The sequence below is a fragment of the Eschscholzia californica genome, unplaced genomic scaffold (assembly GCF_041429995.1).
Source record: "Eschscholzia californica isolate CP2 unplaced genomic scaffold, dmEscCali1.0.p SCAF_1, whole genome shotgun sequence".
NCBI classification, from domain to species: Eukaryota; Viridiplantae; Streptophyta; class Magnoliopsida; order Ranunculales; family Papaveraceae; genus Eschscholzia; species Eschscholzia californica.
Genome location: NW_028238198.1, coordinates 47,854,760 through 47,879,701, shown reverse-complemented (window position 1 = coordinate 47,879,701; position 24,942 = coordinate 47,854,760). Strand labels below are relative to the sequence as shown.

General features: G+C 38.5%; 1 protein-coding gene across 1 annotated transcript; it reads right to left on the bottom strand.

Moving 5' to 3' along the window:
* Nucleotides 1-12,299: 12,299 nt before the first annotated feature.
* Nucleotides 12,300-13,770, bottom strand: LOC147567269 (F-box only protein 6-like). The gene is made up of 2 exons (XM_086653896.1): nucleotides 13,717-13,770; nucleotides 12,300-13,552 (listed from the first exon to the last, which is right to left on the bottom strand). The coding sequence occupies exons 1-2, from the start codon at nucleotides 13,738-13,740 to the stop codon at nucleotides 12,437-12,439; spliced, it is 1,140 nt and encodes a 379-aa protein (XP_086510022.1). The 5' UTR covers nucleotides 13,741-13,770; the 3' UTR covers nucleotides 12,300-12,436.
* Between the last annotated feature and the right edge of the window lie 11,172 nt (nucleotides 13,771-24,942).

The window sequence follows — 24,942 nt, the reverse complement described above, 5'->3', positions numbered from 1 at the left end:
CTCTCTCTCATACCTCTCTGTCTCTCGATCTCTCTTGTTCTTCTTCTCGTTTTCACTTGATAAACCAACTAGGTTAATCAACCATCTCATCTCCTTCGATTATTCATAATTCCCACTATTTTCTTCTCTTGTTTCAAAAATCAAATAAAATATAAGTTTATTTGCATTACTAAGATATGACAACGTTTCAACTTCAAGTGTCTCACAGTGAGGTAGAACTCAGACTTAGGCAGAGGGATAAACTCATATACATGTCTGTTAGAACTAAAAGTCGCGGAAGCTATCGAACCTATCCTAGAAATTGATCCGATTATGAAGATTAATCGAAAAACTAAGTCAAAATCAAATATGCGAACAGAATTTAACGAGGTTCGGCTTGGAAGCCTACGTCCTCGGGCGAACAAGAAATCTTTATTGAAGGATAGATGAAGACGACTCACACAACCCGCAAGTTCGTCCCAAGATGGTACCGTATAGTAATAACCTTCTATACTAAATCTTCGACGACCGAGAAATTTAACACCGCTCAAAAACTATGAAAAATTTCTCTCACTCTTGCTCTCTCTCTAGCTCTCTAAAGAAGAGTTGTTGTTGCTTGTGTTGATGTTGTTTTGGTTGATTGTGATATGGCACTTAACCCCCCTATATATAGTTTATTCACCAACTCACTTTTGGAAACTCACAACCGACTATAATAGGGGAATTGGTTTCTAAAAAAATTTGGAAACCAAATTGCAACCATTCAAAACCGCCTAAACAACCAAACCGCCTCTCACAATTCTCCACCTCGTACACAATTTGATATACTTCAAATTTTGGACGAACACCAGGATACTCTTTGTAAGATATATTTACTTGTAACTTCATCCGACTGCACCATATGACCATGGCTGCCTACGTACCCTTTTATAGGATCAAGCCTACCGTAGTTCTACCAACCCTTCACATAAAGATTACCTTGTCGCCATTACGCCCTTTCGGGCAACTTAACACGAGCCGATTTGTAGCAATTCCAAGCAATGTTGAAACTTGCTACACGTCACCACTTTAGTCAACATGTCCGCGGGATTCTCATCCGTGTGTACCTTCATGAGAGAAACATCACCTTCCTCTATGACATCTCGTACAAAGTGATACCTGACATCGATATGCTTAGTACGAGCATGATGAACCTGATTCTTCGCCAAGTGGATCGCACTTTGACTATCACACCATACATCTACGCACTCCTGCTTAATCCCTAGATCATCCAGAAGACCCCCACAACCACAATGCTTCCTTCACACCCTCGGCCATAGCCATATACTCGGCCTCCGTAGTAGATAACGCAACTGTAGATTGTAACATCGATCGCCAACTAACTGGAGCACTATGTACCTTAAATACATAACCAGTAGTAGATAGTCTTCTATCTAGATCGCCAGCATAATCCGAGTCAACATAACCGCTTACCTGACATGTGTCTCCACCAAAGCACAAACCCGTATCAACGGTACCCTTCAAATACCTCAAGACCCATTTCACAGCTTCCCAATGTGTCTTCCCCGGGTTTGCCATAAACCTGCTAACCACACTGACCGCCTGTGAAATATCTGGACGAGTACACACCATAGCGTACATCAAACTGCCAACTGCACTAGCATATGGTACACGATCCATATGATCCTTCTCCACTGTAGTAGTGGGAGATTGTTTTCCCGAGAGCCTGAAGTGTGGTGCCAAAGGTGTTGACACCGCCTTCGCATTCTGCATCCCAAATCGAGAAACTACTCGTTCGATGTAACCTTTCTGATTCAAGTACAGTTTCTTACTTGATCGCTCTCTCTTAATCTCCATTCCCAGTATCTTCTTTGCAGCGCCCATGTCTTTCATCTCAAACTCTTGACTGAGTTGAGATTTTAACTTATTTATCTCCACCATGCTTCGAGAAGCAATAAGCATGTCATCCACATACAAAAGGAGATAAATAAAGTCACCTTCGCGAAGCTTCTTGATGTATACACAACAATCATAGTCACTTCTGCGAAAACCATGCTTTAGCATGAAAAAATCAAATCGTTTGTACCATTGGCGAGGGGATTGTTTCAATCCGTAAAGAGACTTCCTCAAACGACATACTTGATTTTCTTTACCCTCAACCTTGTATCCCTCAGGTTGAGCCATATAAATTTCTTCTTCCAAATCACCGTGCAAGAAGGCGGTTTTAACATCGAGTTGTTCCAGCTCAAGATCCCTGTGAGCAACAATACTCAATAGCACCCGAATAGAAGTATGTTTCACGACCGGTGAGAAAATCTCATTATAGTCGACCCCTTCTTTCTGTGCATAACCCTTGGCCACTAGTCTTGCCTTATACCTTGTACCCTTGATTTCGGAAGAATCCTCTTTCTTTTTGTACACCCATTTACAACCAATAACAGACTTACCTTCGGGCAATGGGACAACCTCCCATGTCTGGTTCTTGTGAAGAGACTTCATCTCTTCTTGCATAGCAACCAACCAACTCTCTCTTTCCTCCGCGGTAATAGCTTGTTTGAAGGTGACCGGCTCGTCGTCTTCCACCGAGAGTGCATATTCAACCACATTTGCCTGCCCGTAATGCCTAAGAGGTTTGTCTGACCCTAACCTCTGTACCGGCTTGTATAACCGTTTCGGCCTAGTGTGTACCGAAACATCCTGCTGTTGTTGTTGTAAAACTTGTGTACCTTCCCCTTGAACCTCCTCATGATCGGGTTCATCAATTTCCTCATCCTGAGTTTTATCCTGATGCTCCACCTGATCATGATTCCTAGAAACCCGTTGGTCTTCGGCTTCTACTTCCACTACTTGAGCTTTAGTAGACCCAACATCACCACAACTAGGCACCGTAGCTTTCGCCATAGCTACAATAGATGACTCATCAAACACCACATCTCTGCTGATTACAAACTTCTTGTCTTCCGTACACCATAGCCGATAACCCTTGACTCCTGTAGCATATCCTAAGAAAATTGCCTTCTTTGCTCTATTGTCAAGTTTGTTACCTTTAACATGGTAATAGGCCGTACAACCGAAAACCTTAAGTCTCCCGTAATCTGCATGTTCACCTGACCACACCTCGTAAGGTATGCCGCCATCTAAATAAGAATGTGGAGACCTGTTCACAATATAACAAGCTGTAGCAACAGATTCTGCCCACCATTCTACGCCTAGTCCCGAATTGGAGCGCATACATCTAGCCTTCTCAAGTAGTGTACGGTTCAATCTCTCTGCGACTCCATTCTGCTGAGGTGTGTTTACTACTGTCCAGTGCCTCACAATGCCTTCCTGATTACAAAACTCCTTGAATGCCCCATCCGTGTACTCGGTCCCATTATCCGACTTTAACGTCTTCAGCTTTCGACCAGTTTTGTTCTCAACCATTGCTTTCCACACCAGGAACGTGTTGAATACCTCATTCTTATGCTTCAGAAAATAAAGCCAGACAAATCTCGAATGATCATCAACGAACGTAACAAAATACCTGGAACCACCCTTGGAAGGTAACTTTGCCGGTCCCCAGACATCGGTGTGTACGTAGTCTAACACCTCTTTGCTCCTGTGCTTGCTTGTAGAGAACGTCACCCTGTGTGCCTTCCCGAACACACAATGCTCACAAAATTCCATGCAAGGCTTCTTCATGTCCTTCAACAAGTCTTTCCCGCACATCAAAGATAGACCCTTTTCTGACATATGCCCAAGGCGCATATGCCAAAGCCTCGTACTAGCCGTTGGATCCCTTCCACTGATTCCTACTGCTACATCTCCCGTAATTGTTGTCCCCAAAAGTTTGTATAAATTACCGTAACGAGTACCTCTCATTACCACCAAAGAACCCTTAACGACTTTTATGGAGCCATTCTCTATAATTATCTTACAGCCGTTCCGCTCCAACACACCAAGGGAAATTAGATTTTTCCGCAAATCGGGTATGTGTCTTACGTCCGTCAATGTTCTCACCACTCCATCGTGCATCTTGATCCGTATTGTTCCGAGTCCCACAGTTTTACATATATTATCATCACCCAGTATAACTGTACCACCATCTATACTCCTATAGGTAGTAAACCACTCCCTATTTGGACACATATGGTGTGACGCCCTGAATCAAGCATCCACTTATCGAAGATCTTCTCAGACACCTCTGTCACCGAGAAACATTCGTCCGCCTCTTCTGACACATATCCCGCCTCTTGCATCTCTTGTTTCTCCTTGTAGCCTTCGTTCTTTTGCTTCAACTTTCTCTTTGGACAAGCCGCTTTAAAGTGGCCAAGCTCACCACAACTAAAGCACGTTTTCTTGAAAGACCCTCTAGATTTGGATCTAGATTTCCCGCCCTTTCCCTTTCCCCTTTCATTACTCCTCCCCCTCGTTACAAACAACCCTTGTGCTTGTTCCTTGTCTACTCCACCCGACGCCATACTGCTAGTAGCAACCTTACGAAGGTCATCCGCTAATAGCGAATTTCTCGTCTCTTCCATGGTTAGACTATCACCAACAAGCATCAAAGTTTGAACAAGGTTCTCATAGGATTTAGGTAATGAAAGTAACAATATGAGGACTTGGTCCTCATCCTCAACCTTAACATCAATATCCTTCAAATCTGAGATAATCCTGTCAAACCTATTCACATATTCCTGAATAGAAGAACCTTCTTCCATTCTACATGTGAATAATTTGGATTTTAAGTAGACCCGATTCGTTAAAGTTTTCGTCATGAAACTGCTTTCTAGCTTTAACCACACACCCGCCGCCGTTGTTTCTTCGTCTACTAGGAACGCCACGTCCCTCTCAAGACACAACATAATGGTAGCCCGTGCTTCGAGATCTAACTCTTCCCAATCCTCATCTGACATATCTCCTGGTTTCTTTCCCGTCAACGTCTTGTGTAATTTCTGCGAGATTAACAGATTCTTCATCTGCATCCGCCAATAAGAAAAATCGTTTTTCCCATTGAACTTCTCTATCTCATATTTCCCTGCTTTGACCGTACCACTTCTCGATCCCATCTTCTCTTCGTTCAATCTCAACAAGGCTCTGGTACCAATTGTTAGAACTAAAAGTCGCGGAAGCTATCGAACCTATCCTAGAAATTGATCCGATTATGAAGATTAATCGAAAAACTAAGTCAAAATCAAATATGCGAACAGAATTTAACGAGGTTCGGCTTGGAAGCCTACGTCCTCGGGCGAACAAGAAATCTTTATTGAAGGATAGATGAAGACGACTCACACAACCCGCAAGTTCGTCCCAAGATGGTACCGTATAGTAATAACCTTCTATACTAAATCTTCGACGACCGAGAAATTTAACACCGCTCAAAAACTATGAAAAATTTCTCTCACTCTTGCTCTCTCTCTAGCTCTCTAAAGAAGAGTTGTTGTTGCTTGTGTTGATGTTGTTTTGGTTGATTGTGATATGGCACTTAACCCCCCTATATATAGTTTATTCACCAACTCACTTTTGGAAACTCACAACCGACTATAATAGGGGAATTGGTTTCTAAAAAAATTTGGAAACCAAATTGCAACCATTCAAAACCGCCTAAACAACCAAACCGCCTCTCACAATATCAAATTTCAGAAGTACAGTTCTACTGCAGTTCATTCCTTCTTTTTTTTGTCTTAAATTTAGGGAGTACTCTTATTTTGTTCACGTCACTCAATTGTTTTTCAGTAATATTCTGTCTTCTTACGTAGGTAACAGCAAACCTAACGCCTATTAATTCGCGAAAAGTTGCTGTTCAATTTGATACATTCAAAATTCTGAGCTTGGTAAGCAATTATTCTCTGTTCCTATGATTGTTACAAAATGCTAGATGTTCATTTTCTTCTTAGTTATTAATCTGGTCGCTATGATGCTTCAGTTTCAATTTCCTTTTATTTGTCCATGGAGTTTTTTCTTTTTTTGTAATTTTAGATGACACCGACTTCTTGTACATTTATTTTTATATCTTGTCTTCTATTTTTAAAGCTAAATTCATTAATAGTCACCTTTTCTATGAAGTTGAATTTTTCACTACGATAACCTTACACACTATGCTATTGTTTTTGCTCTTAAAATTGTGTGTTGATAAAAAAAACTTAACGACTTGTACAAATTACCAATGAAAAGTCTTTAACGCGATAACTTTCTGTTCCCTCTGATCATATCTTCATTGCCTTTCAATGGCTATATTTGCTGTACCATGAAAGTGGGCCTTCTGTGGATGACTCCCTAAAGTCCACTTTGCAACATCTCTATTATTTATGTCATTATTTTGCTCGTTGTAATTGGTTTCTAACTTTATGGTTTTAACTTGTGGCATGTAGGTACCGATTAAAGCACCTGGGAGAGCTCGTGGTGAATTAGAAATCACATATTTGGATGAAGAGTTAAGGTTGGTTAAATAAAATTACATTCAATTTGGTGTCTCATATGTTTCTCTATTTTGCTTTTTGGGTACAAATTTAGGAAATGCTTTTACCATTTGAGCAAGTTATGAATTCTAAAGTGAGTATCCTCCCAATAAATATACCTAAGACAGGGTATTCATTTCACCATCCAGCACGATAAGAGGTCGTGTTATTAAATATTTTTGGAGGATACATTACATCATGTTGTATAACCATTATTTACATCATATGAAAACCATGAAACTTCCCTAAAGGCCATAAAAAAGAACCTTAAATGGACCAACAATTTTGAACTTGGGCCATTTACTTCGTAGGGCTTTAGGCTCAGTTGTATTTCGGCAGTTATCGTGCTTATCACATCGTCTTGATGTATCAATGCCTTGTAACGACTAACGTTGATGGTAATCGATTTCTCCAAAAAAAAAACTACTATATACATTCTTTACAGTGGAAAAACCCCGAGGTCATATTATTATGCGTCAAATTCAAATTCCGAAAAAGAAACAAGAAAAGGAAGCCTTAGACATTTCGTTCAACCACTAATTTCATTATCGATGATAATATTTTAAGAAGAATTGTGATTTCCTATCATTGTTACCACAGGTAGTGTAGTTGTATCTCTTACCATGTTTTGCATATGCCAGTAAAAGGTGAAGTAAATTTCTTCATTTTGTTTGCAGAGTTTCGAGAGGAGATAAAGGAAACTTGTTCATTTTAAAAATGGTGGATCCTTCTTATAGAGTCCCCCTCTAAAGATAATTCCTCTATCATAACAATTAGTCCATAACAATCTTTTGACAACTTTTTCTATATGAAGGAACCCTTTTATATCAAGATAATTCTTCATTTGGTGGTTGTTGAAAACTATTCAGCCATCCTCGCAATTTATAATCTGTAAAATAGATAATGCGAAAGTAAATATATGAACATATATGGTTTATTGTGTAAGGTAGTGGAATCAATCAGAGACCAATGGTATTTTGAGATTACAATTATGTTTGTTTTTCTTCTCTAAGTTAGATTTGCAATCTGATTCAATGTCTAACTTGACACGTGTCAGATCTAAGAATGTTTATTTGTGTGAGATTCATTTGAATGGTTGATTTGCTCTAGTTTTAGATCCAAGAAGATTCAGTTGTAAATGAGTTAGACTCGAACAAGAACAAAAGAAAAAGAAACAACACGTAAATCGAGTGTCGGGGAAGTTTTTTTTTTTTTTTTTGATGAACAAACCATGCATTAACTAAAACCGAAGAGTATACAACACACAAAACGAAATTACATAAACGCAGAAATAAACGATGGTATAGAGTTCCACACTGTCCTACTCTTATGTCTTCGTCCCCACTTGGCGAGCGCGTCAGCTGGAGCGTTACCCTCTCTATGAACAAATGAGAAAATCGTGGCTTCGAATTGTTTCCTGAGGGTCTTGACCTGTTGTAGAATTGATACCGTCTGCCAGTGTATGCCCACATTGTTACCTTTGATGAAATTAATCAAGGATTGATTATCACTTTCGATGTGGATGTGTGAAATCTTCAGTTCTAAAGCCCATCTCATACAATGGAGTATAGCTAAACCTTCACCTTCTTCAGCATTTTGGCAACGAATCGAGTCTGCTGCCGCTATGATGAAGTTTGAGTCTTCATCTCGAATGATGCATCCGATTCCTGCCTGTTCTGTCATGTTAGTAAAAGAGGTGTCCACATTTATCTTGAGGAAAGGTTTCTCCGGGGGTATCCAGGAACTACTCTTGGTAGTCTTTTTGTTTTTGGTTTTGGTTGTTGTCTCCATTTTAAGAGGAGTGACAGTAGTGTATTAATTCTGTCGATAATTTGTCTCGGATTTTGTTTATTTTCATTAAAACAGTTTTCGCAACGAGCTTTCCAGATAAACCATAGTATCTTGGCATACAATTGAGTAAGTTCCTCTGGCAGATCTTTCCATTGAAAGATCCACTGCATGGTTGAAACAATCTGCTCCGTCCGAACATGAAAATGGAACCAAATTGCTTTGGCGAAAGTGCAATGAAGCATTACATGGTCCAGAGTTTCATCCTTTGCACAATTAATACAAGTGTAAGAGTGACCAATGAATTTACCTATTTTGGCTTTTACCGGTAGGCTATTAGTGCAACACTTCCATATGAATAGTTTAACTCGTGAGATAAGGTTCATAGTCCAAATAAAGTACCAGTCTGGTTGATCCTGCATATGATTCATGTTATTCATTCTCAGGTAATTATACATCGTTTTTAAGGAGAAATTTCCTGATTTCGTTAACGTCCAAATCGGTTTATCATCATCATTTTGGTTAATATTGATACTTTGTATAGCTTGTTGTACATCCTCATCGAAGCTTTCCTGCAATAATTGCACATTCCAGTTGTCATTAGTAATCAATTGAGAAACCCATGTAAGACTGGATTCCTTATTATTAATAATAGGTGGGGGGTGGTTTGGGATCCAGAAATCCTGCCAAATGTTAATTTTATTGCCTTTGTTAATGTCCCAGAAGATCAGTTCAGTAATCTCGTTGTAATGATTAGCAATCGACTTCCACATCCAGGAGTTACTAGCTTTAGGTTTCGAAGGTTTATGGGTATTAGGGAAATACTTACTTTTGAGGACCTGCACCCAAATGGCCGACGGATTCTTTATCATTCGCCAGTTAATCTTGTTCAGAAACGCCTGATTGTCTATGCGGGGGAGACGAAGACCCAGACCCCCCGCCTTCTTTGGTTTGCATATCGCCGACCAATTAATAGTATGGAAGGTTTTGGATTTTCCCCACCAGAAAGTCCTTTGAATGGACTCAATGCTGTTGCATATGCCTTTAGGGATGGCAAAGCACTGCATTTGGTATCGGGGAACAGCCGCTGCGATAGTCGAGATGATTACCGAGCGACCTGCTTGGGAAAGAAGGCTCGCTTGCCACTTGGCAAGCTTGCTATTGATTTGGGAGAGGAGAGCTTGGAAAGAGGAGGTTTTCTTTTTATCAATAAAGAGGTTAGTTCCAAGATATTTGTCGCCCGTCGACGACTGGTGCACTTTTAACTCTCGAATAATCATTCTTTTGAATTTAGGATGAGAGTTTTTCGAAAAGAAAATATTAGATTTGGAATAGTTGATCATTTGCCCCGAAGCTTCGCTGAACTCTTTAAGAATGTTTTTAAGGTTGTGAATGTTCTCTAAAGAGTTTTGACCAAAGATTAGGCAGTCATCTGCAAAGAGAAGATGCGAGATAATAAGCCCGAGTGTCGGGGAAGTTTATAGCCAATTCCCAAAGTTGTCAAGAGCGATATGTTTTTAACCAAGATTTGAACAAAACAAGTTGACCAACTATGGTCAGAGACAATGCTCATCTGTTGGCGATCTTGACTCTTCTTTCTCCCTCTCTATAACAACATTGCCAGTGAAGGGACCTGACCAATTGTAGCCGGTCATATCACCGTTCGACCTGTGGTCACCCCAATTTTCACATCATTTACCATTTTTTCCAAAATAGAAACAATTTATAAACTTGTTTGTATGCAAGTCAAATTTTATTTTCTCTCTCCTCTCTCTCTCTCTCTAATTTTTTATTTTCTCTCTCCTCTCTCTCTAGATCTGTTCTAGAGAGAGAGAGAGGAGAGAGAAATGTTTTTTTTTTGTTTGAAGGTCTCCGGCCGAAAAATTGGCCGGTCGGCGACCTTGCCGGTGAAGATGATGAGGTGGCGATAAGAGGAGGTGGCAGAGAGAGGTGATGAGATGTAGGAGAGAGAATGATGACTGGTTAACGGTGTTCTAACGGTAACTAAAAAAATGGGCTATCTGAAAATTTTTCATAAAATTAAGGGCTAAGCAGGAAGCTGGTCACAAAGTTATGGGCCATTTGGAAAAAAACCCTAAACTTATCAATGTCATGTACTTACCTTGCGGGCTTTCGTAATTTCCATCACTATTTCTAGTCGATCCCAATTTTCACACGATCTATTTAAAAGGGAAGAACAAACCTACTTAAAATTCAAAAAGTCTTATTATCAGTGAAGAGATGACAAGGAAAAGACACAGAAGTTTCTGTACTACAAAATGGCTAAAGCGAAAGAATCGACATTTAGCTTATGTGAAAATTGTTTTTTTTTTCTCTCAACCGTTATACTCCCTCCGTCCCAATTTAAGAGTCACTATTCCTTTTTTAGATGTCCCAAATTAAGAGTTCCATTCCTAATATATCATATAAAATCCTTTACTTTTCCATGAATACACTTTCTTTGATATTTTCAACATATGGTGCATTAGTTAAGCTAACTAAGATATTTGACATTTTCCGATACAAAAGTTGGTTTTTCTTTGTAACCTTTCAATTACTTCAAGAAAAGTTAATTACTTCAAGAAAAGTTACATGTATTTCTAAAACGGAAATTATAATCCTTGAATTACTTCAAGAAAAGTTGTCAAATAAATAAGGGTAAACCTCGAAGAAGAAAAAGTATGAAAATAAGTTGGATTACCAATATGAGACTCTTAATTTGGGACGGAGGGAGTATTATTTACTTTCTATTGGCAAAGGCCCAAAGTAATATAGTAGCTTTGCTTTAGGCTCGAGCTTTTGTAGGCACCATAACCTACTTCGGACCATAAGTTTTAGGAGATGGGAAATTTTTTATACACTTACCACTTTTACTAGCCAAACTCATATCTCTGTTGACTTGAACAAAAAAAATAGGGGTGAGCAACGGTCGGTCAAACCGACCAGACCGAACTCGGCCGGACCGAATCGAAAATATAGTCGCAAAAAACGATTAATCGATCATTGTTTGGTTTGACTTTAACTTGAGTTTTTGGCAACCGTCAAAACTGAACGGACCGAACTATACATATATGTATACTATAAATGAATTACCATTACTTAATATGGATCGTTAACTAAGAAATAGATTTTTAGGTATTCAAGTCGTTAATAGTTTTAAAGAGTGATATTGAATTTTAACTTTCATTCTTCTTGCTTAAGTTCACTCATGTTTTATTTGGTTATGTGATTTTAACCAGACCGATCAACTAAACTCAGTCGAGTCGAACCAAACCGAGTTGAGAGAAGTCGGTTGACGATTTGATCGCCTTGACTTCGGCCGATGATTTAGCGAAACCATTATTCATTAGTTCAGCTTTGGCTTGACCTTAAATGGTCGGCAATCGACCGCTGTTTAGCCCTAAAAAAATACCTTAGATATGTGTATATAACAAAAATAGTGAGTGTATTTAAATTTCCCTTTTACGTACGTCATATTTTATAAAGGATGTGACCATTGATCAATCCGACACCAATGGTATTATGAGATTACACTTGTGTTTGTTTTTCTTGTCTAAATTAGATTGAAATGTGATTCAATGTCTACCTTGACTGGAGTCAGCTTTAAGAATGTTTGTTTGCGACTCATTTGAGTGGTTGATTTGCTCTAGTTTTAGATCCAAGAAGATTCAGTTGTAAATGAGTTAGACTCTGAAAAAGAACAAAAGCAAAAGAAACACCATGTAAGCCGAGTGTTAGGGAAGTTTTATAGTCAATTCCCAAAATTGTTAAAGGCGATGTGTTTTTAATCACGACTTGAACAAAACAAATTGACTAAATATGGTTAGAGGCAATGCTTATCTTGTTCTCCCGCAAATAGTCGCCGACCGACAACCCAAGGTCGGCGACCTGAACTCTTCTTTCTCCCTCTCTATGACAACATTGCCGGCGAAGGGACCTGATCAATGGTAGCCGACCATATTACCTTTCGGCCAATGGAGGACCCCAACTTTCATATCATTTAGCATTTTTTTCCTAAAAAATACGATTTATACGGTTGTTTGTGTATGCAAGCCAAGTAGCCAATAGAACTACTTCAACATAAATGGTGGAAAATGAAAAATGCAAATGTTAATGTATAGCAAAAGGAAGCAAAGTAACATTTCTCTTATAAATAGCAAATTCCAATTCTTAATCTAGCAATGATTTATTTAAGACACCATAAAGTTTTCATTCATCCAAGGTAAAAGGACTCATTCAGCCCCAACTGGGCCTAAACAAAAAGGCCATAAAAACATGTCCCGATCAGTACCGAAGTCTTGCAGAATATCAAACCACACCTTCCCCTTAATGTCATAAATGATAACCTCATAATAGTGATCTCTGTCTGATGAGAAATTGATACAAACTACTATGTAATCACCATAGCCGGAGCAATGAAGGGTAACATGTCCAGTGTCATTATAATCTTGGAACATGTTTGGCTGCACGGTCGAAATAAGTTTCCACTCTTCTTTTCCACTATCAAATTCCCAAACAGACAATGTCCAATGATATTGAAAAAACCCTTCCAAAAGAACCGCCGCGTAAAGCTTTCCACCACAGTTGACTAAATCCCCGTAAATTTTTTTATGGTCCACTAAACTTGGGTACACAACAATTCTACATTTTCGAGAATCATAGCAAATTAACCTTCCTCGAACAGTCAAATAATAAACCATAACACAACCGTCACTACATGTAACCGTAACGCCCGTCTTTAGCGGCATATCATAATCTGGATGGCAATTCAACTTGTTCTCGACTATGCTCTTCTCTAATGGCATTTCAATCCAATAATTCTCATTTTCATCTTCTAATGTGAAAGTTTTCATATTTAGATCAGGCCAGATTCCATAAAGCATAAAAGCTTGGTACTTAGATCTTGACTCTCCATGTATCGCTAACGCTCTTGTACCTTTTACATCCAAAAACCATTTAGGAAGTGTAAAGCTACAATAGATTGTAGATAGAGGCCCCTTCAGGTGAAAACCCATGAGTCCCATAGGCGAAGCAAATGGAACAAAATGCCGTTTTGAGGCTATAGACTTCAGCGGAAAATAATTTTCTAAAACCATCATATCACGTATCGTAAAAGATGCAGAAAAATGGTCGTATATGCAAATCCATGGGCGTCGATCTAAGGCTTCACCCAAAGCCACAGAGAAGGATTTTGATTCAATTATTGCTTTCCATCTCTTACATACAAACTTACAATGGTTGAAAATGTCAATCATAGGAAGTAGTACCAAAATCGATTCAATCATTACGTCCCAAATCTTTTCCCATGGGTTTTCCTCCTTTTCAGAAGAGTTTTTGTCAACAATCACCTGTCATAGATTAATGAAAAACAAAAAAAAGAAACATCATTAATCATTCTTCTATTACTAAGACAAAAAACTTCTAAAAAAAAAAAAAATTACCAAGACAAAACATCTCACAGACAAGAGAGATTTGTAACCATTGAAATAAAATTATCAGTGTCAGTACTTACCTTGTGGGCTCTCGTAATTTCCATCACTATCTCTAGTCGATCCCAATTTTCACACGATCTATTTAAAAGGGAAGAACAAAGCTATTTAAAATTTAAAAAGCGTTACTATCAATGAAGAAATGACACGCTAAGGGAAAAAGACACCAAAAGTTTTTGTACTAGAAAACGGCAAAAGTGAAAGAATCGACATTTAGCTTATGTGAAAATTGATTTTTTTTTCTCGACCGTTATATAATTTACTTAGTATTGGCAAAGGCCCAAAGTAATATAATAGCTTTGCTTTAGGCTCGAGCTTTTGTGGGCACCATAACCTACTTTGGACCATAAGTTTTTAGTAGATGGAAAATATTTTATACACTTGCCGTTTTTACCAGCCAAACTCAAATCTCTGTTGACTTTGAACAAAAAAAATACATTAGATGTGTGTATATAACAAAAATAGTGTGTGCATTTAAAATTTCCCTTGTATGTAGATCACGTTTTATAAAAGATATGATCATTGATCAATCTGAGGGTACTTTGTAAAATACAGGGGTGCCATTAGAAGGGAGGCGCGTGTAACAAAAATGGGATGCCAATTAAACTTCCCTAGCTGTTAAGGTTTGGCTACTTCATCTTAGGGGAAATCCAATGTGGGGCATGGGCTCTCAATTTTGGGAGCCCTTGATTTTTAGGAGCCCCGGGGCCTTTTTCAATTCTGACGTCGGGCTCCTAACAGGGGCTCCCAAATCTAAATTATGTACGTGTGTAATGTACGTGTGCGGACTTTTAATTTCAATTTTCAACTATAAATTATTAATTTCAAATATAAAATTGAAATTTAATATTATGTTAGAGAGAGAGAAGGAATTTTGAAAAGATGAAAAAAAATAAAAAAAATAAAAAATTAGAAAAATGATTGGAAAAACAAATTTAAAACAATTTATATTTTTTGAAAAAAAATTTTAGTTTAAAAGAAATATTAAAAAAAATAAAAAGAAGATCCACCCCAAATATGGCCATTGGGAGACCCCCAACGGCCATATTTGGGGCTGGGAGCCCCCCAGCCCGGGCTCCCATTTGGGAGCCAGGGAGCATGGGGCTCCCAGCCCCACCGGGAGCCCAGCCCCGCCGGGGCTCCCGGGTTGGACTCGTGGGCTGGGGGCTCCCAAATTTGAATTTGGGAACCCCAGCCCCCCATATTGGAGTTGCTCTTAAACAGAGATTTTCACTTTGTTTTGCGCCTTTTATGAGGCTCCGCCGTATAGTTTTCATTTCATTGGGTAAATTTTTTATTTCTCTTCGTATATTTGTAGTTCGAACAATGAAATTGTTCCCACAATGAGTCCATGGATGGACTTTGTCTCCTTTCTCTTTCCGAAGCAGGTGCCTTAAATGTCTAGAATAGATCAAGAAATCACCAGAAGAAAGAGATTTTTCTGAAGATTGACTGATGCATCTCTGAGTCATAAATTGCTTTTATTTGAGAAGAAATATGTTTCAAGACAGTAAATTTGAGAAGAAATCACCAGAACTACCTTCATCTTGCCTCACTCAACTATAAACCCATTAATTCTACCTAATAAGAAGAATTCCATTGATGGAGCTTCAAACAAATTCTTTTTTCTCAAACTAGGTACATGGAGGACCTCCACTGAGGAGTTCCTCAAACTGAAGATATCATTAATGGAGTTCCTTTATTGAGCTCTTGCTCCTTCAGGTGAGCGAGGTTCTTCGCTGAACCTGATTTTATATCTAATTATGCTTTTAATTTCGACACCTAACCCCATGCGCGTGGAAATGGATTTTGATTACACTAAATCACATTCACAAAGGATGTTTAGTACACGGGAATGAACGAGGAATCACATTAGGTTGGGGACTTGGGGATTGTTATTCCTCTTAGAGGACTACCTCTCCCTAATAATCTCTACTAATCCTATTCCTGACTAGACGAAATAGTAAAGTAAGGTATTCCAATTATCAGAGGAATCACTTTACGTGATTGTTATTCTTGGTAATCACATTCCTTCCCTGTGCACCAAATATGACTTCGTTACACCCATCGAATCTGACAATTGATTCATAGTTGAAAATTTCTCTTTTTATTCGATGATCATTAAGTGAAAATATACTAATAAGACACCTTGCTTTTCATGTTTTGTTATAGTTGAGATGAAAGGATAATCTTATATAGTTAGATTTTATCTGTCTGGTACCTACTAATGTTGGTGCTTAATCTTGTACAGAGGTCCAAATTCTTTAGATCAAAGAAAAATTATCAGGCAATTAATTTGGATACATGGAGTGCTCAAAATATGCAATCTTGGTCATTCTTCAATCAGGTTCTTCTTTCCAACCATGCTTATTTTTTGTTCACCTCGTATAGCTTCTGTTATGTTCTAGTTTCATAAACCACGCAAAAGAAACTTACCTATGATTAGAAGTCCACTCTTGACCTTTGTGAATGACTTTTTTAGAAACAAGATTTCTGGTTTGAAACTCTAAACATGTAATTTTTCTTTAGGTCTTGGATTACTCCTCCAAGATCGAGGACTAGTGGGATTTCAGACTTGCAATGAATCAGACCTAATAAGCTATTCAAGACATCTACTTCTGGAACACTTTTTCCATTCTATTAGAAATCCAGGCCAATGAATTTGGGAGATGCAGAAAGTGCTATCGATGATTTGTGCCAACCTATCAAAACTTAATATTTTAGACAGGTTTCATACTCTTATAATCCATACATTCATAATTGACCTCTACGAGTTTTCATTGCTTTGAAGTTCTTCATAATTATCTCGTTATCAATCTCCTTAGATATATCATTTTCAATATGTACAATTACTCAACCATTCATCCATCATCCAAAGAGTTGATATGAATGACCATGGTCATTTGAAATACTTTCTTGAAATTGAAGTATCTCGATCTAGTAATGGAAACCCTCACGAGATCACACTCGTCCACTAGGGCAACCTAGGGGTTTAACGGCTTGTTGCATAAGCTAAATGCAACCGGGATGCCTCCGAAAGTGAGTTAGGTTTTTCTTTTATTTTGTTTTGCTCGAGGACTAGCAAAATTTAAGTTTGGGAATATTGATAGGTCATGAAAATGTCCCATTGGAGTCGTTTAATTTAGCCGAGTTAGTCTGTCTCGAGTCTTTATTATAATAAAATGGTTGGTTTTCTTGATTAGGTGTCTTTTGCAGAGTTAGGTGTGAAAAACGGTTAAAAACGAGGAAAAGATGCATGAAGGGTATTTTGGTCATTTGGAGTCAAGGACATTCTGGTAATTTGGCCAAGGTCAGTTCGTGGTTGAAAAGTAGAGGTCGAGACGAGCCCGTAGGAGAAAACAGAAGTCAAATCGGAGTCGGGATGAGTGAAATATTCAAAGTCAAAGATGGGTCAAATGTTGTTGACCAGGTGGGACACATTCGGTAGACATTCGGGCGTGCGAGATTCTGCAGGACACGTGGCGCAATATGGTTGTCGTCGCATCTAATTCCCGTATTTCTGTTCAGCATCGAAATGGACCCTTAGTGTGTGATCCCATGTTTCGGACGCAACTTAACTCCGTGCACCCAGATCCCACGTTTTAATCTTATCCGCCCACTTCCGCGTTTTTGAAATCGTGCGGCTGCTGACCGCCCCCTCACTAATCTGTTCCCGTGTTACCCGTAGCAGCATAGCTGCCGTGCTCCCAGCCACGTGTCCCTTCCCAAACCATCCAGATCCGCGTACTGCTTTAATCCGACGGTTTCTGTGGCCGATCCACCGTGCTATCTTGCATACAAAGCACCATAGCTTCCGATTAAAAACCCTAACACCACAAACCCTACCCAACCGCCAGCATTTGGTTATTTTTAGGGTTTTTGCAATTTAACCCTAATAAATTCCAAAAGTAGCCCTCCTTGTTTCCTTTTTACCATTTTAACCATACCAAACCCTAACCCTATATAAAAACTCTTGATCCCCCATTAAAAGCTAGATTTGCAAACCCTCTCAATCCCTCTTCTCTATTCCCATACCTTTTCTTTCTCTAACCCTAAAAACATCCTCTTCTTACCTATTTCTTTCTTCAACCTATCCCTTCTTACCTATTTCTTTCTCTCTTCTCTACTACTAAATCCATTTTCTCCATTATTTTTCCATCTTTCTCTACTACTACTTCTTCTCTACCACTATTCTTTCTTCCATTAATAGTCTTCTCCTTCTTTCTTCCATATTCTTCTATCATCTTTATCCCCTTTCATCTCTTCTTTCCAACTTCTTTCTACATCTAATTTCTTCCTTCTCTTTCTTTTTCTTATTTGGGTGGCAATAAAATAGCTATTACTTGGATTTCTTGGAGTAAAATTCTTGAGCATAAATGCAGCAAATCTTGGATAAAATGGAGATACATGGGAATATGGAGTTTGAACATTCTTGGTGATTTCTTTCCATTAATTTCTTAGTATTTTCATTTATTTTACAATGTCAATGAATGTTACTCTAGATTTCATGTATAGTTAATTTAGCAATCTAAGGTTGTAGATGAACCCATAATAGATCTTTGTAATACTTGTTCTTGATTAATTAAATCCCTTGATGTGCTTTAATGTCTATTGATTGTTTATCTATATGGATTGGATTTTCTTTCCATTACTCATGCATCATAATTAGATATTTCATACTTTCGTTAAGTTGTTAGATGGAGTATGCTTTTTAGATGATGAATAATAGTTAAGTGATCCGAATCTTTATAAGGAAGACAATTAGAATTAGTGATTATAAAATTGTTTTATCTAGAACATCATCCGGAATCCAAATAGTTCATTATATTGGATCCCGAGTAAATTCAAAAGAGATTTAAGTAATTAAGTGCTTGTTTATAAAGTGAAATTATGCGGTGGATTTTATAACCTTAGATATCCTCTCACCTCTCACTTAGATAGTTTAGTTAGTTTTATTTTCTTATTTCTTGCAAATCAATCATCAAATTTATGAGTGGGGTGTGTGTGTTAGTCTAAGTTAGCTATTGACATTTTGATTATTGGGCTAAACTCGCCGTCAATATTCGAAGTTACCTACCTATCCCTTGGGACGATTTCCCGATTTACTAACATACTATAACTTGACCCCGTATACTTGCGGGAATAGACCAATTTTAGGCCTATCAAGTTTTTGGCGCCGCTGCCGGGGATAGGTTTAGTAGTTTGGATATCGTTTGTTAGTTTGTTCATTAGTTTAGTGTTAATTTCTTACTTAGACATTTTTGCTTTATTTGTTTTTATATTTTCTTAATTGTATTTTCTTTTAGGTATCATTTCAAGGAAATAGCCAGAAGAGACATAGGAGCGAAGGAAAGGAAGGAATCGAGAAGTAAAGCGAAAAGTCGATAGTATCGCATTCTATCTCTTCCTTCTTACTTTTGTGCGATTGTTTAGTTCTATAATTGTTAGTTCCCATTTGTGATTATGTGTTACCATCTTTGAATACTCTGAGATCATGGCCCGTTCTTATAATGGTTGGCCATTTGATGTTGATGATGATGAGCTTATTTCGAGGATTCCCCGCACTAACCGACCTGATATTACCTTAGGTGAATACCAAAGGATGTGTAGAGATGCTCCGATTAGTGAGGGGAATAGACCATTTGAGCCTGACCGATCTCGTATGACCCTAGGAGAATACTGATGGATGTGTAGAGACGATCAGATTAGTGATGGATATGATCCAACATCAAATATGTATGAAAGACTTTACATTTCACACTTTTCTGAGACAAATGATTTTAGAGGTAGGTATCATCCTAGCGTGTATGGTGGGTGATGAGACATGGAAATGTCCCATCTGAGTCTCTTAATTTAGACGAGTTAGTCTCTCTAGAGCAGTTACTCTCACGAATTACTCTCTTTTATGTTCAGGTACCTTTTTACAGAGTTACGCGTGCAAAACGGATAAAGTCGGAAAGAATACAGGCTAGGGGCATTTTGGTCATTTGTTGATTCTGACTTCTTGGTCAAGGTTAGTGTTCGGATGGAAAGTAGAGTCCAAGACGAGCCCGTAGGCGAAAACGGAAGTCAAATCGGACTCCGGCTCAATAAAATAGAGAAGGTCAAAGTTCGGGTCAAACTTGGTGGACTAAATGACAAGACGGACACATGGCATGCATCCAGGAAACAATCGCACGAACCAGAAGAGACGCGGGCTACATTCGGGTACGGAAGGATGGCATTCGGGATTTTCTGTGGTCATTGATTCCATATGATGCGGTCCAAGATAAAGTAGTAACCCGTGAGGATCTAATGGCCGGGTTCATGTACGTGACACGTGTGGACATCTAAAGCAGTGCAGTAACGATCTTCACTCTTCTGCGAAACACTGGATCATTTTGATCCCTCCTCATCAGTACGTGAAAGCTGAGCTGCCATTATCTTCTCCGTTCTTTCTTGCCAAATCGAAGATACTATTGAGAAGAGATAAGACCCGAGAGAGAAGGATTGAAGAATAAGGTTGGTTAAGATTATAGAGAGAGAGAGAGAGAAAGCTTGTGGTTAAAACAGAAAGTCGAAGTAGAGAGGGAAACGGAGAGAGAATAATGTGAAGATCTTAGAAAAAAAAATCAAAACCGAATGGAAGAAGAGATAAGGCCGAGAGACTTGATATTCTTTAAATTCGAATTCAAAACAGAAAGAGAAGGATAACGAGAACTAAGGTCTATAAAAGAGAAGAGAAACAGAGAGCTGAGGCATCACGGTTTTGGGAGGTTTTTAGTGAGAGAAAAAAAGAAGAACAGTAGAGAGAGAGAGAAAATCGAGAGCTATCTTATTTTTCTGATTTTTGTTTCTTTTATTTGTAATCTTAGTTTCTTAGTGAGAAAGAGAGAGAATACAGAGGAAGAGAGAAAGTTAGAGAGAGAGACAGAGAGATATTGTAGAGAGAGAGACTCGGTTTTTGAAAATTAATTATCATTCGATTTTATTCTTTCTTTTCTTTCTTTTTGGTTCCTGTTTCCAGTGAGAGAGAAAGAGAGAACGTAGAGAGAGAGATTAAAGCAAGAGATAAAGAGAGAAACAGGAGGTTAGAGAGAGAAAGAAAGTTGAAGAAGATGAGAAAATAAATTTCTCAGAGAGGAAAATATTTCCGGGAAGACGAGAAAATCGTTTTCTCGGAGGGTGCGTTTGGCAGATTTCTCGGAAAATCAGAAGGAAATCACTTCCTTAGGCTCTGTTTGGTGGGAAAATCGCAGAAAAGTTAAGTTTCTTTCTTGTTTTTCTTATACTAATTCAAATATTTATCGTTTCTAGCATGAGTAGCTAAATCTTTCCTATCTAGGGTTTTAGATGAAGTCATAATAATTATTTTCTCGATAAATTTATTAAAGTTTTTACTATTTTAACGATAAAATCTTCCGGGTTTTTAGACCGTTCATGGACTAAAACCTGAGTTATATAAAGAACTCTCTAATTAGATCAAAATTAAATTGTCGTAAGAATTGTTAGGAAGACGGATTCGAAAACCCTAGGTTCCCTTTTTCTGAATACCGACTTATTTCTTTATTTATTTTTGAGTTTTATATTTATTTTTATTGTACCACCATCAAACCAATTTTAAATCTCAATAGTTTTAAGGTTAGAATTTAGTTTAACTTAGTCTCTGAGGACTGAACCGGTCTTACCGGAACTATTACTTGACGCCCGTATACTTGCGGGTGGAGACCTTTTAGGGTAACCTTTTAGGCCCATCAGTGGGATTTATCAACAAGAGTCTTCATCTCGTTACACTTGTGAGCCTTATCATGAAGAGACTCTTAAAGATAGTTCTCAATTAGAGTTTGTGAGTCGTCTTACTGAAATGATGTTACAACTTAAAGAGACACAAGATCGATTTCAACAGACGCAAACTCAAATGCAACAAGAGATACATCAGAAGCAGATTCAAATGCAACAAGAGTTACATCAGAGGTTTGAGTCTCTAAATCGTCATTTTGAGTCTCTATATCATCAATTAGAGATGATAGCTCCACAGTTATTAGCCGACGAGGAAGGAGTTTTACCACCCCAAACTCAAGAGGGTACTAGGTCTGATGGCGAGGGTAATACCGTAATACGTCTAACCCTAGTACTAAGTTAAATGTCGACGAATCAACTGAGAGGGCCCAAGAGCCTGAACAAACTGATAACCTTGTTGTCTCGTTTCCTCACCATGTGTCGTCTCATCATGATAGGACTACATTAGACATTGAGATTCAGGGTGATGGCTCTATGAACAAGTTTGGGGATGACACTATATTGAACTTTTCGATTTTCGACACTTGTAGGGAGTCAGTCTTAGATGCCAGACATGATGTTATAACTGACTGCGAGGCTCCAGATGCCTTTGAGGATATTGATGACGTAGTAGTTAGAGACATGTTGGATAGTTTGTCAGAATATTTACCTAAGGAAACCATGGACCTTGACTTGGTCCCCGAGCCTATTGCCTTACCCTTAGAGTCTAGTTCGACTTTCCACATAATCTCAAACTCGGTTGTTGATCCCTTTTGGGACATTTCAGACGTCTTCCCGAAGACGTCTATGGACATAGTGGATGTTCTATCCACTAAGCTTCCAGATGACTTTTTGCCTTCGACTGACCTCTTAGTCTTTCACTTGTATGTCGATCCTTTTGACGACTTCTTAGTCGTCGCCCCTAGCATTTATGCTTACTTGGTGGACCGTGCATCCACTAAGTTTGGGGATGGCTTATTTTCTTCAATCGTCTTACTTGCACTTTACAGTTTGTACATAGTTGTGAGACGATTACCATTTGTATATAGATTTCTTTGGATTGACCCCCAAATCTTTCGTCTTTTGCTTTATGATTGTTAGGTCGATTGAGATGGGTCTTGATGTTTGTGGGTATCATCTCTGGAAACCCTCCACGAGACATAACTCGTGTTCTTGTGTGAAATCAAGAGAATCAAAGGATAATTGCATAGCTCAATGCAATCGGTATACCCGCGTTAGTGGTAGATTTGTATGTGGTCATGTCTTTTATGTGATTCATTCTCATGATATTTGTTGATATTTTAGGATCAATTCTTATATGTTTTACTTCTAAGGCGTGGTTTGTTCCAAGTTTGGGGATGGCGCGAGCTTGGCATCAACTTGGAACCTCTTTATACATGGGCCTTGGTAGTATCATCTTTTATCTCCTTCGGTTATGGTAATATCTCTCCACTTTTCTCTTTAGATTGACAAGCCTCTTTATCTTTTGGTGAGTGTATGCTTAGAACATTGAGGACAATGTTAGTTTTAAGTTTGGGGATGTGGGATATGACCATAACCAATGCATGACCATGGGTTTCAAAGACAAAAGGGTTCAAATTAGCCAAAATTTGAAAATTTTGAAAATTTTGAGTAGATTTGCATGTGATTCTAGTGATAGTTTTAAGAATTTTAATGCATATGTGTCGAGTTGATGAGTTTTGTGATTGCTAATGGCCTTTGCATGAAAGTCGAGTCTTTTAGTGTTTGTGTTGTGCCATGTGAGTGACATCTTAGTGAAGAAGAAACATTTCTAAGAGACCTAAAGTAGTCATTAGTGGAGACTTAACCCATGTGAGAGCTGAAAGCCTAAATTGCCATTCGAGTGTACTCTTCCGCGTTAACTCCGAGTAGAATGAAGAGCTACTCAACCTCGTAATTTATAAAAGAGCTTATTTGATCTCGTGTGCTCAATTTCCTTAGCCACTAGGAGTGACACTAGGATAGCGAATTAACCTTGCCCTTGTAGTCCATGAAACCCAATGAGAATGCCAACTAGAGGATAGCGGATACCCCATCACCATCCATCATCTTATATCCCGAGAATGAAGACATGAGATAAAAGAATGAAGAATGTCAAAAGCAAGTATGAAATGAAAAGTTTATTGCAAGAATAGGTTGTGTGTGTTATACTTTGTTTTGGTTGATTGTATTTGTGTTAAAAAAAAAAGGAAAGAAAAAAAAAATGAAAAAAAAAGTGATAAACAAGAAAAAGAAAAAAAAGCGTAATAAAGTGATTTTTGTGTATGTTTGAGCATGTGTTAGCTCTTTTGTGTAAGTGATGTGATTGTATATATGTGTTGGTGTTCGTGTTCATGAATAAGTATTCGAAGCAAGAAACAAATGTTGAGATGCTTAAGAGGTTCTACCATCATGAAGGGGTCGAAATTCTCGGGAATCCACCACCATCACATCATCTATTGTATCCGCTAACCTTTAGAAGGCATCTTAATAGGGTAGAATGGGTGAGAAGGGTGAGTGAGCTTCCCCACTCTATTAGTGGCTAATTCCTTTTCGAAGATCATTCGTTCCAAAATGTAGTCCTCACCCCTTTTTATGTGTTGAGTCCTAGTTAAGTGATCACACTCACACATACGAGCGAACCATTCTTGAGCGATTTCATTTTTGGAGTGTATGTCCGTGAGACCGAAGTCGAGGCGAAATGTACTAACTTGGGAATCAAGGTTTTGTGACTTCGGAACATAGATGTGCTCATTATGGTATAACACTTGCATTTTAGGGTAAGACCATTAGTGAAGAGATCTTTAGCTTCCACATGAACTTGTTTACTTGATTCATTATGTTTTGACATGCTTAAAACCCTTCACTATATGAACATGCTTATCTATGATTTGGATTTTGCACCCTTGTGTATTTGAAACCATGATGTTTGTGGGTGTCATCTATGGAAACCCTCACGGGACCACACTCGTCCACTAGGGCAACCTAGGGGTTTAACGGCTTGTTGCATAAGCTAAATGCAACCGGGATGCCTCCGAAAGTGAGTTAGGTTTTTCTTTTATTTTGTTTTGCTCGAGAACTAGCAAAATCTAAGTTTGGGGATGTTTGATAGGTCATGAAAATGTCCCATTGGAGTCGTTTAATTTAGCCGAGTTAGTCTGTCTCGAGTCTTTATTATAATAAAATAGTTAGTTTTCTTGATTAGGTGTCTTTTGTAGAGTTATGTGTGAAAAACGGTTAAAAACGAGGAAAAGATGCATGAAGGGTATTTTGGTCATTTGGAGTCAAGGACATTCTGGTAATTTGGCCAAGGTCAGTGCGTGGTTGAAAAGTAGAGGTCGAGACGAGCCCGTAGGAGAAAACGGAAGTCAAATCGGAGTCGGGATGAGTGAAATATTCAAAGTCAAAGATGGGTCAAATGTTGTTGACCAGGTGGGACACATTCGGTAGACATTGCGGGATTCTGCAGGACACGTGGCGCAATATGGTTG